This window comes from Anolis sagrei, chromosome 3 (assembly GCF_037176765.1).
Source record: "Anolis sagrei isolate rAnoSag1 chromosome 3, rAnoSag1.mat, whole genome shotgun sequence".
NCBI classification, from domain to species: Eukaryota; Metazoa; Chordata; class Lepidosauria; order Squamata; family Dactyloidae; genus Anolis; species Anolis sagrei.
In genome coordinates, this window is record NC_090023.1 from 164,529,163 (window position 1) to 164,547,438 (window position 18,276).

The 18,276-nt window shown below is 43.8% G+C and overlaps 1 protein-coding gene across 1 annotated transcript in view; it reads right to left on the bottom strand.

Moving 5' to 3' along the window:
• The window catches only part of SLC16A9 (solute carrier family 16 member 9), a 46,507-nt gene that overhangs the window by 16,078 nt on the left and 12,153 nt on the right, over nucleotides 1–18,276 (bottom strand). The window contains exons 2-3 of the mRNA XM_060768953.2: nucleotides 13,895–13,959; nucleotides 2,890–3,112 (exon numbers count right to left, since the gene is read on the bottom strand). Of these exons, the coding sequence (XP_060624936.2) occupies nucleotides 2,890–3,085 (196 nt within the window). The 5' untranslated portion in view covers nucleotides 3,086–3,112; nucleotides 13,895–13,959. The remainder of the gene's footprint in view (nucleotides 1–2,889; nucleotides 3,113–13,894; nucleotides 13,960–18,276) is intronic.

Consider the following 18,276-nt stretch of genomic DNA (forward strand, 5'->3'; position numbering starts at 1 on the left):
TGTTTTCCAGGTGGAAGGCGGTCTCGGTCGGGGTTGGCTTGACGCACCTTCCTCTTGGCACGCTTCTCCCTTTCGCCCTCCATTCGTGCCTCTTCAAATTCTGCAGCACTGCTGGTCACAGCTGACCTCCAGCTGGAGCGGTCAAAGGCCAGGGCTTCCCAGTTCTCAGTGTCTATGCCACTGGTTGGCTTTGAGGCCATCTTTAAATCTCTTTTCCTGTCCACCAACATTCCATTTTCTATTCCTGAGTTCGGAGTAGAGCAACTGCTTTGGGAGACAGTGGTCGGGGATCTGGACAACGTGGCCGGTCCAGCGGAGTTGATGGCGGAGGACCATCACTTCAATGCTGGTGATCTTTGCTTCTTCAAGCATACTGACATTTGTCCTCCTGTCTTCCCAAGAGATTTGCAGGATTTTCCGGAGGCAGCGCTGATGGAATCATTCCAGGAGTTGCATGTGACGTCTGTAGACAGTCCACGTCTCACAGGCACATAGCAGGGTTGGGAGGACAATAGCTCTATAAACAAGCAACTTGGTATCTCTACGGATGTCCCGGGCCTCAAACACTCTCTGCTTCATTCAGAAAAATGCTGCGCTCGCAGAGCTCAGGCGGTGTTGTACTTACAACACCGCCTGTCGATGTTGACTTTGGTGGTGAGGTGGCTGCCAAGGTAGCGGAAATGATCAACATTTTCTTATGTTACACCATTAAGCTGTATCACTGGCATTGGAGAGGTGTTGGCTGGTGTCTGCTAGAACAGCACCTTGGTTTTTTCAATGTTCAGTGACAGGCCGATCTTCTCGTATGCTTCTGCAAAAGCAAATTTGTGAACATCCCGCGGCTCCTCCATGATGACATGATGGCAACAGTCTTGGACAGCAATGGCTCCCAAAGTGACCCATTTAAGGTGGAATCCGGTGTCAAACAGGGATGTGTTATTGCCCCAACTTTATTCTCCATCTTCATCGCTATGATACTTCACCTTGTTGACGGGAAGCTTCCCACCGGAGTGGAAATCATCTAATGGACAGATGGCAAGCTGTTTAACCTCAGAAGACTGAAAGCCAAAACCAAGGTTACAACAACATCTGTTATAGAATTCCAGTATGCTGATGACAATGTCGTCTGTGCGCATTCAGAAGAAGCCACTCTAAACACCTTCACAGAAGCATACACGAAGCTTGGCCTGTCACTGAACATTGAGAAAACCAAAGTGCTGTTCCAGCACTCACCAGCCATCCCCTCCCCAATGCCAGAGATACAACTTAATGGTGTAACATTTCCGCTACCTTGGCAGCCACCTCTCCACCAAAGTCAACATCGACACCGAAATACAACACCACCTGAGCTCTGCAAGTGCAGCATTTTCCCGAATGAAGCAGAGAGTGTTTGAAGACCGGGACATCCGTAGGGATACCAAGGTGCTTGTCTATAGAGCTATTGTCCTCCCAACCCTGCTCTATGCCTGCGAAACGTGGACTGTCTACAGACGTCACATGCAACTCCTGGAACGATTCCATCAGCGCTGCCTCCGGAAAATCCTGCAAATCTCCTGGGAAGACAAGCGGACAAACGTCAGCGTGCTTTAAGAAGCAAAGACCACCAGCACTGAAGCGATGGTCCTCTGCCATCAACTCCGCTGGACTGGCCACGTTGTCCAGATGCCTGACCACCGTCTCCCAAAGCAGTCGCTCTACTCTGAACTCAAGAATGGAAAATGGAATGTTGGTGGACAGGAAAAGAGATTTAAAGATGGGCTCAAAGCCAACCTTAAAAACTCTTGAATAGACACTGAGAACTGGAAAGCCCTGGCCCTTGAGCGCTCCAGCTGGAGGTCAGCTGTGACCAGGAGTGCTGCAGAATTCAAGGAGGCACGAGTGGAGGGTGAAAGAGAGAAATGTGCCAGGAGGAAGGCACGTCAAGCCAACCCCGACCAGGACCGCCTTCCACCTGGAAACCAATGCCTTCACTGTGGGAGAAGATGCGGGTCAAGAATAGGGCTCCACAGCCACCTACAAACCCACAAAAATAGTCATCAAGGAAGACCATCTTACTCGTTCACCATTAATAAGTAAGTATTATTATTATCTGTACATTGTAGGATGGGAGTTGGCAGGCTCCATTGCAAATGGAAAGAGGAACTGGCATATGCTGGTGAAAAATACCCTGTTTGAGAGGTTATTTATCAGTCATAACCAGCTGTTTGAATTCTGTCTAGAAACAGATGAATAGCCAGGAGAGCCATTGTAATAGGGGAGTTACATGTTCCTGTAACTTGCCTCAGACAACAATCTAGCTGTATCATCCTGCAGCAGTATCTCTTCCCCCATCGCTTTCTGAGAAACAGGATGAAGAGGCTGGGTGCTCATTTGATAACAGGTGGATTGTGCAATGCTCTTAGATTACGCCAGGCCAACACTATCCAGCTGTACCAAAATAAAGCTGTGGTCTCAATTATCTGAACCCAATAGCTTTATGCACGTGTTCTTTCAACTTCAGTTCCCACTAACGCTTCTCCACAGACCACACAAATGACGTATTCTGAATTTTCAAAGTGGCAAAATAAGAAATTCAACTTTTCCATTTCTGACATTAGAATCATAGAATCGAAGAGTTGGAAGAGACCTCATGGGCCATCCAGTCCAACCCCCTGCCAAGAAGCAGGAATATTGCATTCAAATCACCTCTGACAGATGGCCATCCAGCCTCTGTTTCAAAGCTTCCAAAGAAGGAGCCTCCAGCACACTCCGGGGCAGAGAGTTCCACTACGGAACGGCTCTCACTGCCATTACATCTTTTTAACTACTATAGGCAAGAAATGTAGATGACATTGGCATTTTAAAAAACATTAAAAGTTAATAAAGGCAGTTAACGACTTAACGACTTACTTGCAAGTAGTCCAACTCCACCGGCAAGAGATCCCACCCATGCAGTCTTTCCTTTTCCTTCTCCAAACTTATCCAACCACTCAAGATACAGAACTCCAACAGCTAAAGGAGATCCATAGCACAAGAACTGGGTGAAGAAGGATATGAGGACGATCACCCAGCCCCATCCTCCATCTGGTGGCTTCTGAAACACCATCTTCCGGGAACGAGTCAGGGGAGAGCTCTACACAAAAGAACACATACAAATGGAAAATTGGGTAAAACAGAAGAAGTGCATTGCCGTTCTTGTGTTAAGAGCTCAAGTTTTGTTTTGACATAAAAGCAACATTTTGAGTTAGGAGCTAGTACCAAAAGGACCATTAGTGCAAGAGTACAGGGCTGTTCCATCTCCCAGAAGACTGGTTTGCATTGCTTTTTTTAATTGCTTGGAGTGGCTGCCCCTTGCCTTTCTCTCAGGAGCTGCTGCAGCCTTGCAAAGCCTGGAGTTTAACAGCCAAAGGCGGGAAAAGCCAGCCTGCAAACTCTTTGCAATGATTGGCCTTGGGAGCAACTCTTTGAGCCCGCCCCTGCTCCCGGGGAAAGACTTCCATTTTGGAGTCCTCCCTGCCAGTTCAGTTCTGAAGAAGGAATCTGATGTGCTGGTGGCCAGAAAGGTAGCTCCGACAAACCACTGTAAAAACAATTGAGATATTATAGTTAGATAAGCTTAGTTGAGTTATAGATAGGAATTGAGAATAGAGCATTGAGAACAATTGAGAAATTAAGATAGACAGAGAAGTTTATTGAGAAGAATTTAACTATAGATAGATTGTAAGAGAGTTATAGAGTATAAAGAAAAATAGATATTGAGCTTTGAGAATTGAGTTTTATAGAGTCTTATAGAGAGAGAGACTGCATTGCCTTATCTCCAAGGCTAATCTGGAGCTTAGATAGATAGGGAAAGATTCGTTCTTTCTAAAAGACAACAGCTCTGGATTAGGGTGAAGGATCCCTGGATCGCTTTGCCACTTGAGGAAATGCTGACTCAATAACTGGTGAAGAGAAAGAAGAAATATCTATTTGGTGTATCAATTGACTGTTCTGTTTGCAACCTTGAGAAATAAATATCCTTTTTTGATGTTCTGGCCCAAGTTACCTATCCTAAACGGTTCTGGCCCAGGTTACCTATCCGAACGTATCTCTGCCTATCAGCCTGCCAGGACCCTAAGATCTTCTAGGGAGGCCCTGCTCTCTATCCCACCTGCTTCACAGGTGCGGCTGGCGGGGACGAGAGACAGGGCCTTTTCTGTGGTGGCCCCCCGGCTGTGGAACGCCCTTCCTATGGAGGTAAGATCAGCCCCCTCGCTAATGGTGTTCCGAAGATTAAAAACTTGGACGTTTGAACGGGCATTCGGTTAAACAGTGCAATGAATGTGATGATTACAGGAATGGAAATTTGGACGACGGATTGGATCATGACTCTAGTTATGAGATGCATTGTGTTGTCTATTGTTGTGTCAATATTGTATATGATGCTTTTATGGTTTTAAATTGTATATCGTTGATTGATTCTTATCCTTGTTGTAAACCGTGTTGAGTCGCCTGTTGGGCTGAGAAACTGCGGTATACAAGTAAAGTAAATAAATAAAATGTTCAGAACTTGTAAAAGACTCAGTTGCTAAGAATCTTCTCAAGAAAAGCACCGGCAGTTCGCCCAGACATAGGGAACAGCACATCATAGTTTTGTTTTTAAAAGCGTCTGGGTGTAACGGCACAAGGGCTTTAGGGCTTCAAGGGGGCAGCCTCTGTGCCTCGTGCTCTCGTCTGCTTTGAGGACCTTTGGGTTAGTTGATTTGTGTGGTTTTTATTTCTCATCTGTTTGGCTTCGTGAAGAGAGGGAGGGAGGAAGAGGAGAGGAGAGGGAGGGAGGCTGGAATGAGTACATGATTAAGAAGAAAATAATGCGTCTGCCTCTTCACTTTGTGCTTCCTTGCCACAACTTGTGCTTCTACCATATAAAAGTTGATCTTTCTTTTTTATTGTTCCATGTCAATATGCATTCATACATTCGGGGAACTAGAACAGATTAACAGCATTTCAATGGAAAATTTTGCTTTGAGATAAGAGCATTTTAAGTTAAGAGCTCAGTCATGGAAAAAATTTAACTCGTAAGTAAATGTATCACTGTACTACATAAGCCTGGTGCTGAGATCTGGATGCAAAAGCACTCCAGGAACTAGTTTTTGGAAAACAACACATCTCAATAGCACTCTGATAACTGTCCCATGACATCAGCAAAGTTCAGAAGTCACGTCAAAAAAGCTTCCAATATGCTACTGACCTCACACCAGATTTTTTTTTTTGCTTGCTTTATGCACAGATAATGCACAGTTTTGCCTCTTTTGGAGGGACAACAATACCACAGTAATGAGAATTGAATATGTGTTTCAAGAATAACACAGTTTTAGGGCAATGCACACACAAGGGCCTCACTGAAATTCTCATACAAGTGCATGTGTTCATATAATAATTCATGTACTAATTCATAAAAAGATAAATCTTTTCAAGTCTGAATTAGAAAAAAAAATCAGTATACCGAAATTCAAAAAGAAAAAGGATCCAAAACAAAACAAACATCACAAGAAATACTTAATAAGATTAAAAGAAAGGGTAGTAAGAGTTACTGTCACTAGAGAAATATTTGAGACAAAACGTTCGGGACCCAGAATACCACATTCCAAATCTGGTTTGTAAAATAGTGAGATTGAATCAAAGAACACAACACACTAATTAAAGTACATTAAAACAAAATAACCATGTATTTTAATGATAATGAAATCTATATAAATAAAAATGTAATGTCCGTTTGTTGGATTAACATAACTCTAAAAACACTGGATGAATTGACACCAAATTTGGACAGCATATACCTAACAACCCAATGTATGGCCTCAACTAAAAAAAAATTGATATTGTCATTTGGGAGTTGTAGTTGCTGGGATTTATAGTTCACCTACAATCAAAGAGCATTCTGAACTCCACCAATGATGGAATTGAACCAAACGTGGCACACAGGACTCCATGTCCAACAGAAAACACTAGAAGGGTTTGGTGGGCATTGACCTTGAGTTTGGGAGTTGTAGTTCACCTACATCCAGAGAGCACTGTGGACTCAAACAAGGATGGGTCTGGACCAAACTTGCCACAAATACTCCATATGTCCAAATGTGAACTCAGATGGACTTTGGGGAAAATAGACCCTGACATTTGGGAGTTGTAGTTACTGGGATGTATAGTTCACCTATATACAATCAAAGAGCATTCCGAACCCCACTAATGACAGAATTGGGCCAAACTTCCCACACAGAACCCCTATGACCAACAGAAAATACTTAAGGCCATCCAATCCAACTCCCTTCACCAGGACAAGAAAACGTAATCAAAGCCCTCCTGACAAAGAGCCATCCAGCCATAGATATTGATAGATTGATATGATTCACGCACACAGAGATATAGTATCATAGATTTGAAAAGGGCCCCTAAAGAAGGACAATGATATGTTGAATGTTCCAGAGTAGGCAAACCAGACACTCTCCACATCAACACTGACAAAGAAACAGCAAAAAGTGCAGTTTACCCACAAGCATCAAGAAATTGCATATATTAGAAATCAACACTTTCTCATTACTTTATTTTCCAGATCATCAGACTGAGCCACAGCAACGTGTGGCAGGGGATGGCTAGTACAGTATAAATGGGTATGCAATAAATCCACAGAATAACGTCACTGGATCAATAAAGTAACTTCAGTTTGAAATTATAGTCTGCCTGTTTATTAACATTTAACTATCTGTGAGTCATAACAATACACCACATCATTCCAAAATGTGAGACAAATGTGGTGCACAGGACTGTACTGAATAAAAAAAAAAGTACATTAGGCTTCTAGATTGGGGAGTGAAGCATTCAGGATCTCTACCAAAGCTAACACTATTGTGAGGGATTAAAATATTTTCAACCTGTCTCACAGGGAGCCAGAAGGCTAAGAATTAAAAACATTATTTTTGGAAATTATGGGAATGGAATGATAGACCAGTAAAGAGAGAGAGGACTACTGAAGCGCGAGAGATTTAAGATTGTAACAAGGAAATTGAGAGAACTTGAAGAAAGGGAGCAAAAGCTTTGAGTATAGTTACAATCATCAAGGATTTGCATTGTCTCAGGTTGATAGGAAAGCAAAGCAAGTGTTTAGTCACAAAAAGACATATTTATACAAAAAGCACACTTACCTTGCCCAGCCTTGGATGTCCACCCAAAAAGAAAATGGGTACAGCTACAAGAACAAGATGAGTGTAGTGTCCTGTAAGGTTGCTTCCAATGAAGCAGGTTACTTGAAGTCCCAGCCTCTCTCGGGAACTCCTTTAATCCCTCCCCTATGATGTTGATGCTGGTATTTTAGTATCATGTCAGTTTGGGTCAGGATGTTCTTGGTGTTTTTATGAGTCGTAACCAGGTGTTCAGCTTGTATGAGTTGCTAGTATTGCCCGAGACACTTATTTTGGAGCTGAGTTTCTTGGAGGTTTGCTTCTGTATCAAGAGTTTTGTTCGTCATCCTCAGCCTTAGTCTGTTACCTCCCATGGTTCAATGCAATGGACACCTGGAGTTTGTAGTTTGGTGAAGCACTAGGGCTCTTTGACAATTGTAAAACTGCAACTCCCACAATTCAGTAGCAATGAGCCACAGCAGATAAAACGGTGTCTAACTGCATTAATTCTAAAGTGTAGATGTATTCTAAAGTGTAGTCGTAAGGCCGAACAGGGCATAGGGTTACAGCCTGTGCTGGACGGGGTTACACTCCCCCTGAAGACGCAGGTTCGCAGCTTGGGAGTGATCCTGGACTCATCGCTGAGCCTGGAACCCCAGGTCTCGGCGGTGGCCAGGAGAGCTTATGCACAATTAAAACTTGTGCACCAGTTGCGCCCGTACCTTGGGAAGTCAGATCTGGCTACAGTGGTCCACGCTCTTGTTACATCCCGAATAGACTACTGCAACACACTCTACGTGGGATTGCCCTTGAAGACTGTTCGGAAACTTCAACTGGTCCAGCGAGAGGCAGCCAGATTACTCTCCGGAGTGTCATACAGGGGGCACACCACCCCCCTGCTGTGTCAGCTCCACTGGCTGCAGGTTCAGTTCCGAGCACAATTCAAGGTGCTGGTTTTGACCTACAAAACCCTGTACGGTTCCGGTCCAGTGTATCTGTCCGAACGTATCTCCCTCTACGTCCCACCCCGGAGTCTGAGATCATCTGGGGAGGCCCTGCTCTCGACCCCACCGCTATCACAAGTGAGGTTGGTGGGAACGAGGAGCAGGGCCTTCTCGGTGGTGGCCCCTCACCTGTGGCACTCACTCCCGGGAGAAATTAGGGCATCAACATTCCTCCTCTCCTTCAGGAAGAAAGTAAAGACGTGGTTGTGGGACCAGGCCTTTAGGCAATCTGACAACTACATAAGGACAATCAAACGACTAGGACTGACAGGACTGACAATGTGGAATTGGAATTTGGACTATGAGACCGTCTATGAGGAGTAATTAGGTTTGTATCGTTTTATTGGTTTTAGGGCTGTAATGCAGGAATTGTTGTTTAACTGTTTCAACTGTTTAATTGATGTTATTTTGTTTTTACTACTGTTATGTGATGTTGGCATCGAATTGTGCCTTTGTAAGCCGCCCTGAGTCCCCTTCGTGGTGAGAAGGGCGGGGTAGAAAAAACCGAAATAAATAAATAAATAAACTTCTCCCTCCATTGTGCCATATTCTCTCTGTTTGCCGTCAGTTACATCTTATACATTCTTCATACCCTCACTCAGTTCATAGAATCATAGAGTTGGAAGAGACCTCATGGGCCATCCAGTCCAACCCCCTGCCAAGAAGCAGGAAAATTGCATTCAAAGCACCCCTGGCAGATGGCCATCCAGCTTCTGTTTAAAAGCCTCCAAAGAAGGAGCCTCCACCACACTCCGGCGAGGAAAGTTCCACTGCTGAACGGCTCTCACAGCCAGGAAGTTCTTCCTAATGTTCAGATGGAATCTCTTTTCTTACAGTTTGAAGCCATTGTTCCGCATTCTAGTCTCCAAGGAAGCAGAAAACAAGCTTGCTCCCTCCTCTCTAGGACTTCTTTCTCACATATTTATATATGACTATTATGTCTCCTCTCAGCCTTCTCTTCTTCAGGCTAAACATGCCCAGCTCTTTAAGCCGCTCCTCATAGGGCTTGTTCTCCAGACCCTTGATCATTTTAGTCACCCTCCTCTGGACACATTCCAGCTTGTCAATATCTCTCTTCAATTGTGGTGCCCAGAATTGGACACAATATTCCAGGTGTGCTCCAACCAAGGCAGAATAGAGGGGTAGCATGACTTCCCTGGATCTAGTTCTATAAACCCAAATCCAAATTTGAAAGATATTACTTCCATGTTCTGAGAATACTTTCTCATGCAGGCATCTTTGGTTTTTACATTTGAATGAATGGATTGGTTTACACTAGGTGTACGTGCCTTATCTCAAGGTGTGACGCTGATTACACAGATTACATAGGTGTTTGTTGCACAGTAAAAGAATTGGAGATTCAAAATATGCAAATTCAGTAAATGCCTGATAATATATTGACCAAGTCCTGTACTTAACAGTTACCCAATTGTTTTTGCCTGTTTTATCAATACAGATCCCAGATATAGGTCTTTTAAATGCTACAGTATAGAAAGACAACCATTACAATAATAATAAATAATACTCAAACTTTATTTATATACCGCTCCATCTCCCCGAGGGGACTCAGAGCGGTTCCCAAGTAATATCACAAAACATACAGAGTAAAAACAACATAACCATAAGATTAACAAACAAAATCTAAACATAAAAATTGTTGCCATAACACACATATAATACAAGGGTTGAATGAAAAGTAATGCCTCCACCTTCGTAACTCCTCAACAGATGGCAGTACTGGTATGCGGCAGGTACTGGCATGTTCAGTAGACTCTCTTCTACAGTTCCCTTTTGGCAGGAAGCCTTAGCATTGAACAGTTGTGTTGTTAAACTGTGAAGTATGGAATCCTGCGCAGACGGTCGGTCAATGCAACTTAAGCAACGTGCAGTCATAGAATCATAGAATCATAGAATCAAAGAGTTGAAAGAGACCTCATGGGCCATCCAGTCCAACCCCCTGCCAAGAAGCAGGAATATTGCATTCAAATCACCCCTGACAGATGGCCATCCAGCCTCTGTTTAAAAGCTTTCAAAGAAGGAGCCTCCACCACACTCCGGGGCAGAGAGTTCCACTGCTGAATGGCTCTCACAGTCAGGAAGTTTTTCCTCATGTTCAGATGGAATCTCCTCTCTTGTAGTTTGAAGCCATTGTTCCGCGTCCTAGTCTCCAGGGAAGCAGAAAACAAGCTTGCTCCCTCCTCCCTGTGGCTTCCTCTCACATATTTATACATGGCTATCATATCCCCTCTCAGCCTTCTCTTCTTCAGGCTAAACATGCCCAGCTCCTTAAGCCGCTCCTCATAGGGCTTGTTCTCCAGTCATTGTTCTCTCGTCATTGAATTATTGACAGAAGGATATCACCCCAAAGGAGATTCATCAGAGAATGCAAGCTGTTTATGGTGATTGTGTTAATATGAGTACTGATGTGAGGCATTTTACAAAAACAGGATGTTGATGCCTGAAATGGAAGCCACAGACTTGAAACTTCAGAGACTGGATCTCACCACCGTACGACATCCTCCATACAGTCCAGATTTAGCACCATCTGACTTCTATCTGTTACCGATAATGAAAGAAGATCTGTGGGGACATCATTAGGCTTCTGATGAAGACGTTGAGAGAACTGTGAGACACTGGTTACGGAAACAAAGTGTCAACTTCCTCCGTGACAGCTTCAGAAAACTTGTTCATTGTTGGCAGAAATGTATGCAATTGTCTGGTGATTATGTGGAAAACTGAATAGTGGAGTTAAAGAGCACATGCTAAGGATTATTTCTGCGTTTGATTTATTAAAATATTCCCATCCAAACCCAAGTAACGAAGGTGGAGGCATTACTTTTCATTCATCCCTCATACATCATAAAAAGATTGAGTGTCAAATATTAAGGGTGCAGTGACTGATCAGGTTATGTCTTTTCACACATGATCCACTATTTTTTCAGTCCTCAGTGTCATATCGCTACCAGGTTGGAATGTTTATCTGGTTAATGCTACATCTATTGCAAATATGGAGGGAATGGCTATTTGTGAAACAAAACTTCTCCTTGTGCCTCTTTCCTTGTCCCCACTCCAAAACTGCTTTCAAGGGATCTGACCTCATACCAAGGGTTCGTTTAATGACATTTGTTGATAGGAAACTGGGTAAAAAATTAATACACAACTGAACAACATGAGAATGCAATGAGTTGGGTTGCAGAGGAAGAGAAAATCCACTCTGTCTGCAATGTACACTCCACTGGTAGACAAACAGCAACAGATGCAGCTCTCTGAATACACCATACATCTTGTACTAAATGAAATTCCAGTAAATGGGGGACAATGCCTGGCTCAAAAGCAGTACGTGTGAAAAAGATCTTGGAGTCCTCGTGGACAACAAGTTAAACATGAGCCAACAATATGATGTGGCGGCAAAAAAGGCCAATGGGATTTTGGCCTGCATCAATAGGAACATAGTATCTAGATCTAGGGAAGTAATGCTACCCCTCTCTTCCGCTTTGGTTAGACCACATCTGGAATATTGTGTCCAATTCTGGGCACCACAATTCAAGAGAGATATTGACAAGTTGGAATGTGTCCAGAGGAGGGCGACTAAAATGATCAAGGGTCTGGAGAACAAGCCCTATGAGGAGCGGCTTAAGGAACTGGGCATGTTTAGCCTGAAGAAGAGAAGGCTGAGAGGAGATATGATAGCCATGTATAAATATGTGAGAGGAAGCCACAGGGAGGAGGGAGCAAGCTTGTTTTCTGCTTCCTTGGAGACTAGGACGCGAAACAATGGTTTCAAACTACAAGAAAGGAGATTCCATCTGAACACGAGGAAGAACTTCCTGACTGTGAAAGCTGTTCAGCAGTGGAACTCTCTGCCCCGGAGTGTGGTGGAGGCTCCTTCTTTGGAAGCTTTTAAACAGAGGATGAATGGCCATCTGTCAGGGGTGATTCGAATGCAATATTCCTGCTTCTTGGCAGGGGTTTGGACTGGATGGCCCATGAGGTCTCTTCCAACTCTTTGATTCTTTGATTCTATGATTCTAAATCTATATAAATAAAAATGTAATGTTCGTTTGTGGTATTCACAGAACTCACAAACCACTGGGGCTATTGGCACCAAATTTGGACACGATACACCTAACAACCCAATGTATGTTCTCCACTAAAAAAAATCCACGAAAACAAAAAGCAGAAAGCACTTCTGAACTGCATGTCCACAAAGGAGGAACTGCATGTCTACAAAGAGACCCATGGCCACGCCCCCTCCTCCTCCTCGTGGGGAAACGGCTAAAGCCTTAGAAGCCAGGCGCACGTGCACGGCCCACACACACACACACAAGTGAGAGTGGGCACCATGGGAGTGAGGAAAAGGAGGAGGAGGACGGTGGATGGGCTCCTAAAGTCCCTCCCTCGCCAGCAGAAGCAGCAGCCTTTTGGCTGCCCCCCCTCCCTTTCGTCACCTCCTCTTCCTTCAAGATGCCCCGGTAGGAGGGAGGGAGGAGGGGAGAGAGACTGTTCCCTTCTTCGCCAACTTTTTCTTCCCTCCCTTATCTGCTCGGCTGTCTCCGGCAACACGAGCACACATTTAACACACTCTCTCTCGCTCTCTCTCCCTCCCCCCTATTAACATCCAGACCGGGAAGTAGCTGCCTCTGCCACACGCCACTCCTTCTCTACCTCACTCCCTTCCCTTCTTTCCTCCCTCCCTTTCTTCCTTCCTCCCCCTTCCTTTCCTTCCCCCCTTCTTCCTTCCTGTCCCTCCCTCCTTCCTTCCTGTCCCTCCCTCCTTCCTTCCTGTCCTTCCGCCCTTCCTTCCTTTCCTTCTCCTTCATTTCCTTCTTTCCCTCCTTCCCTTCTTTCCTATCCCTTCTTCCTTTCCTTCCTCCCTTCCTTTCCTCCTTCTTTCCCTTTCTCCATTTCCTTCCCCTTAATTTCCCTCCCTCCTTTCTTCACCCCCCTCCTTCCTTTCCCTCCTCCTTCCTTCTCCTTCCTTCATTTATCCTTCCTTCCTATCCCTCCTTCTTTCCTTTCCTTCCTTCCCTTCTTTCCCTCTTCCCCTCCTTTTTCCTTCCTTATTCCTTTCCTTCTTTCTATGTAAGATATAAATACAATATTTTATATATTGTTATATAGATTACTATATAATATGTTACTATTATATATTACTACATAATACAAATTAAATAGACTTACAGAATAGAGTTGGAAGGGACAGTCAAGAAGTAACGAGAGGAGAGAAAGAGGGAAGGAATGAAGGCGGGAAAGGGGGAAAGAGAGAAGGAGGGAGGAAAAGAAGGAAGGAAAGAAAGGAAGGTAGAGAAGCAAGAAAGGAGAGAAGGAAATAAAAAAGTGAAAGGAAAAATACAGGGAAGGGAGGATGTAACCAAAGAGCAAAGAAAGGGAGGAAAGAAACAGGTAGAGATGGAAGAAAGAAGATAAATAGGAAGGGAAAGAAAAAGAGGAAAGGAAGGAGAGAAAGAGGGAGGGAAGGTTGGCCACAGCAACGCGTGGCGGGTACAGCTAGTTCAGAATAAATCTGGAGGCGTTGTCTGGTTTCAACCCCTCATTTATATGGAGGAGAGGGGTTGAAACCAGACAACTCCTCCAGATGTCACTGGACTGTAAGTCTCGGCAGCCCTAGCAAGCATAACCTATGGTGGGGAATAAAGTAAGTTGCAGCTCAACAACATCTGAAAGGACACATGACAACTCATATAACAAGTATAAGTGCACCATACTGAGTAAGGCAAATACATATATATTACTTACAAAATATAGTCTTGAATCATCCGGTCTTCTAGAACATGTTGTTTTGGAACAGCTGCCACCTCAACCTATGAAGAAATATCAGATGCCTTAGCTGAACCAATTCAACTGTGCAGTAACAAGTTTTGGACAAAAACAACTGTTCAAATGTTTGTGGAAATCCTGTCAGGTCCTAAGCTGATTTTATACACTTGATACGCCTCGGAAGTTTCTAAACATCTTCTCTGAAAGGAAACAAAGCACAAGAACTAACTGAACTTTCGTCATTATTCAGGCTTTGACAGCAGCCTTGGACTCAAGGAAAAGGAGGGTTAACAAACATTGGTGGGTGGGGGGAGAAATCTGAGGCTCCTCTTTTTTTTTTTTTAGTAATAATTTACAAAGCTGGGTTGTTGTAGGTTTTTCGGGCTATATGGCCATGTTCTAGAGGCATTTTCTCCTGACATTTCGCCTGCATCTATGGCAAGCATCCCCAGAGGTAGTGAGGTCTGTTGGAAGTAAACAACAGAGAGTAAGCAATCAGGCACATCAAATCACCTCTCAAAGAAAGATTCCCCCAGGCATTTCCAAGCCATTAAATGCTAATCAAGGTGGTCAGTTGAAACATTCACACCTAGCTCCAGCAGACAACAGTCCTTTGTCCCACCCTGGTCTTTCCACAGATTGTTGTTGTTGTTCATTCGTTCAGTCGTCTCCGACTCTTCGTGACCTCATGGACCAGCCACCCCCAGCTCCCTCAAGGTCAGTCCAGTCACTTCAAGGATGCCATCCATCCATCTTGCCCTTGGTCGGCCCCTCTTCCTTTTGCCTTCCACTTTCCCCAGCATAATTGTCTTCTCTAGGCTTTCCTGTCTCCTCATGATGTGGCCAAAGTACTTCAGCTTTGTCTCTAGTATCTTTCCCTCCAGTGAGCAGTCGGGCTTTATTTCCTGGAGGATGGACTGGTTGGATCTTCTCGCAGTCCAAGGCACTCTGGCACTTTCCTCCAACACCACAGCTCAAAAGCATCGATCTTCCTTCGCTCAGCCTTCCCTAAGGTCCAGCTCTCACATCCGTAGGTTACCACAGGGAATACCATGGCTTTGACTAGGCGGATCTTTGTTGCCAGTCTGATGTCTCTACTCTTCACTATTTTATCGAGACTGGACATTGCTCTCCTCCCAAGAAGTAAGCGTCTTCTGATTTCCTGGCTACAGTCTGCATCTGCAGTAATCTTTGCACCTAGAAATACAAAGTCTGTCACGGCCTCCACGGTTATATAAACCCATTTTCCTAGTTCCAACAGACCTCACTACCTCTGAGGATGCTTGCCATAGATGCAGGCGAAACGTCAGGAGAAAATGCCTCTAGAACATGGCCATATAGCCCGAAAAACGTACAACAACCCAGTGATTCCAGCCATGAAAGCCTTCGACAATACAATTTACAAAGCTCTTTAAAAATTCACTCCATAAGGATGATAAATTTGTTAGCAATATTTTCCCATAACTTTGAGTTTCTTAATTTCCGGATCTCTCCAAACACCAATGAGTACATGTTGACTTTTAAGCTTTGAAATTTAAAACTCAGGATTTGAGAGCCAGCAAAGTGTAGTGGTTTGAGTGTTGAACTAAGGCTGGATCCATACTTCCCTTTATCCCAGGATCTGATCCCAGATTATCTGGCAGCATAAACACATATAATCCAGTTCAAATGAGATTTTAAATGCTGTATGTTTGATATTGTTATTGTCTATTGCAGTGTTTCTCAACCTGGAGGTCGGGACCCCTGGGGGGGTCGTGAGGGGATGTCAGAGGGGTCACCAAAGACTATCAGAAAACACAGTATTTTTTGTTGGTCGTGGAGGTTCTGTGTGGGAAGTTTGGACCAATTTTATCATTGGTGGGATTCAGAATGCTCTTTGATTGGAGGTGAACTATAAATCACAGGAACTACAATTCCCAAATGTCAAATCCCTTTTCCCCAAACTCCACTAGTGTTCACATTATTGAGCATTCATGCCAATTTTGATCCAGATCCATATTGTTTGAGTCCGCAGTGTTCTTTGGATGTAGGTGAACTACAACTCCAAAACTCAAGGTCAATGTCCATCAAACCCTTCCAGTATTTTCTCTTGGTCATGGGAGCTCTGTGTGCCAAGTTTGGTTCAACTCTATCGTTTGCGGAGTTTAGAATGCTCTTTGATTTTAGGTGAACTATAAATCCCAGCAACTACAACTCCCAAATGACAAAACATATCGGTATTTGTGTCAAATTTGGTCCTGGGAATGAAAATACATTCTGCATATAGGATATTCATATTACGATTCATAACAATAGCAAAATTACTGTTATGACGTAGCAACGAAAACAATGTTATGGTTGGGGGTCATCACAACATGAGGAACTGTATTATGGGGTCGCGGCATTAGGAAGGTTGAGAACCACTGGTCTATTGTTTATTGTGTATTCTTCTGTTTTTGAGTTATTTTAACTGCTTTGTATTGATTATTGTTATTGCTTTTGTTTATTGATGTATTGTGGGCTTGGCCTCATGTAAGCCACACCGAGTCCCTTGGGGAGATGGTAGCTGGGTACAAATAAAGTTTTATATTATTATTATTATTATTATTATTATTATTATTATTATTATTATACGGGATCAGATCCTGGGATACAAGGCAGAAATAGAAATTGCAGATAAACCAAGGAGCAACCGGCCAACAACATTGGACACAGATGCAAATCAAGAACGTGATGAAGTGATTCGAGGAGGCAGGCACGTTACAGTTCAGAATGTTGCTGATACATTGAACACACAGGGTGTTATTCTTGTTGATTTTATGCAATATGGTGCCACAATCAACAGCGAAACTTACGTAACCACAATAAAGAAACTTAAGTAGGCAATAAGAAAGAAGAGACCACTAAAAGATGTTTGTTCCATCAAGCTTCATCCCTACAATGCATGCCCACACACGTCATTTTTCACAACCCAGGCGATTGCACAAATGGACTGGTCAGTAGTGCCTCACCTATCCTACAGCCCCGATTTGACCCCTTCTACCTGTTTGGATCTTGGAAAGACAACCTAGGTGGTTTCAGATTCAATTACTTGAATGATGTTAAAGCAGCTTTAAAAACATGGGTCAGGAAGCAAAACCCTGAATATTTCCCAAATGGTTTTGATGCCTGGGTTAAACGATGGCGCAAACGTATACAAATTGTTAGTGACTATGTTGAACTGCAGTTTTGCATTCAGGCTATGATCTGCAGCAACTTCTGCTGTTATATGTTCATTCATAATGTTTCTATGACACAGAAGGCAAAACCTTTTGACCCACCCTTGTAGGAATCTGCCATATATTCCAATGCAAAGCAGATAATTTCTTATTTATTATTTATTTACAGTTTTTATATTCCGCCCTTCTCACCCCGCAGGGGACTCAGGGCGGATTACAGTGTACACATATATAGCAAACATTCAATGCCAATTTTTGACATACCAACATATACAGACATACACAGAGGCTATTTAACTTTTTTCTGGCCACCAGGGAAGCTGTCGCTTTCATCGTCCATCTGCGATGCTGATGAAGCACTTCCGCATTCCCCGCGTGCTTCCCCACTGGAATGCTTTGCTGGAGTCTTCTTTATGGCCTCATAAATCAGTTAATTTAGCCTCCCCACACTTTAAGGTGGTACCTTATTTTCCTACTTGACAGATGCAACCGTCTTTCGGGTTGCAAAGGTCGACAACAGGCTACATGCAATTGGTTGGAAACCCACTCCAACCCGGGCTGGCTTCGAACTCATGACCTTTTGGTCAGAGTGATCTTAATGCAGATGACACTCAGCCAGCTGCGCCACAATCCCGGTGAATAATCCATAATCTGGATTCAGAAACTGGATTATATGTCGGTGTAGATGGAGGCCAAAGGTACTACTATTGTGTGCTTTTTAAAAGTAAGTCACTGTATTGGAATACAAAAAAAAATCATTCCAAATTTCTCCTTAAATCAAGTTGCCAGTCAACACCTTTAGCCCATGTTTACATGGGCCAAATAAAATGTACTCACTCTGAAACCAATGCAAGAAATCCACACGACATATGGCTAGTTGCACACCAAAAGCACTGCTTCCAGCTGTTAACCTGGCACAAGATACACAGGTTACCCCAGGGAACACTGGAGTGAGTGCCGGTGGTTTTGACATGTGGGCTGTTGGACGTGGCCAGTGTCCACGTGACAAAAAGACCTGCATGGCTGGGTGCCCAGTTGTGATCTCACCAAAAGCAACATGACCAGCAAGAATATGCCAGGGAGCTGGTTCTAGCCAGTGAAACAGTGGTGGCAGTGACTGATACCAATGCACTGGGGCCCAGTAACTGTCTAAACAGCAGAATG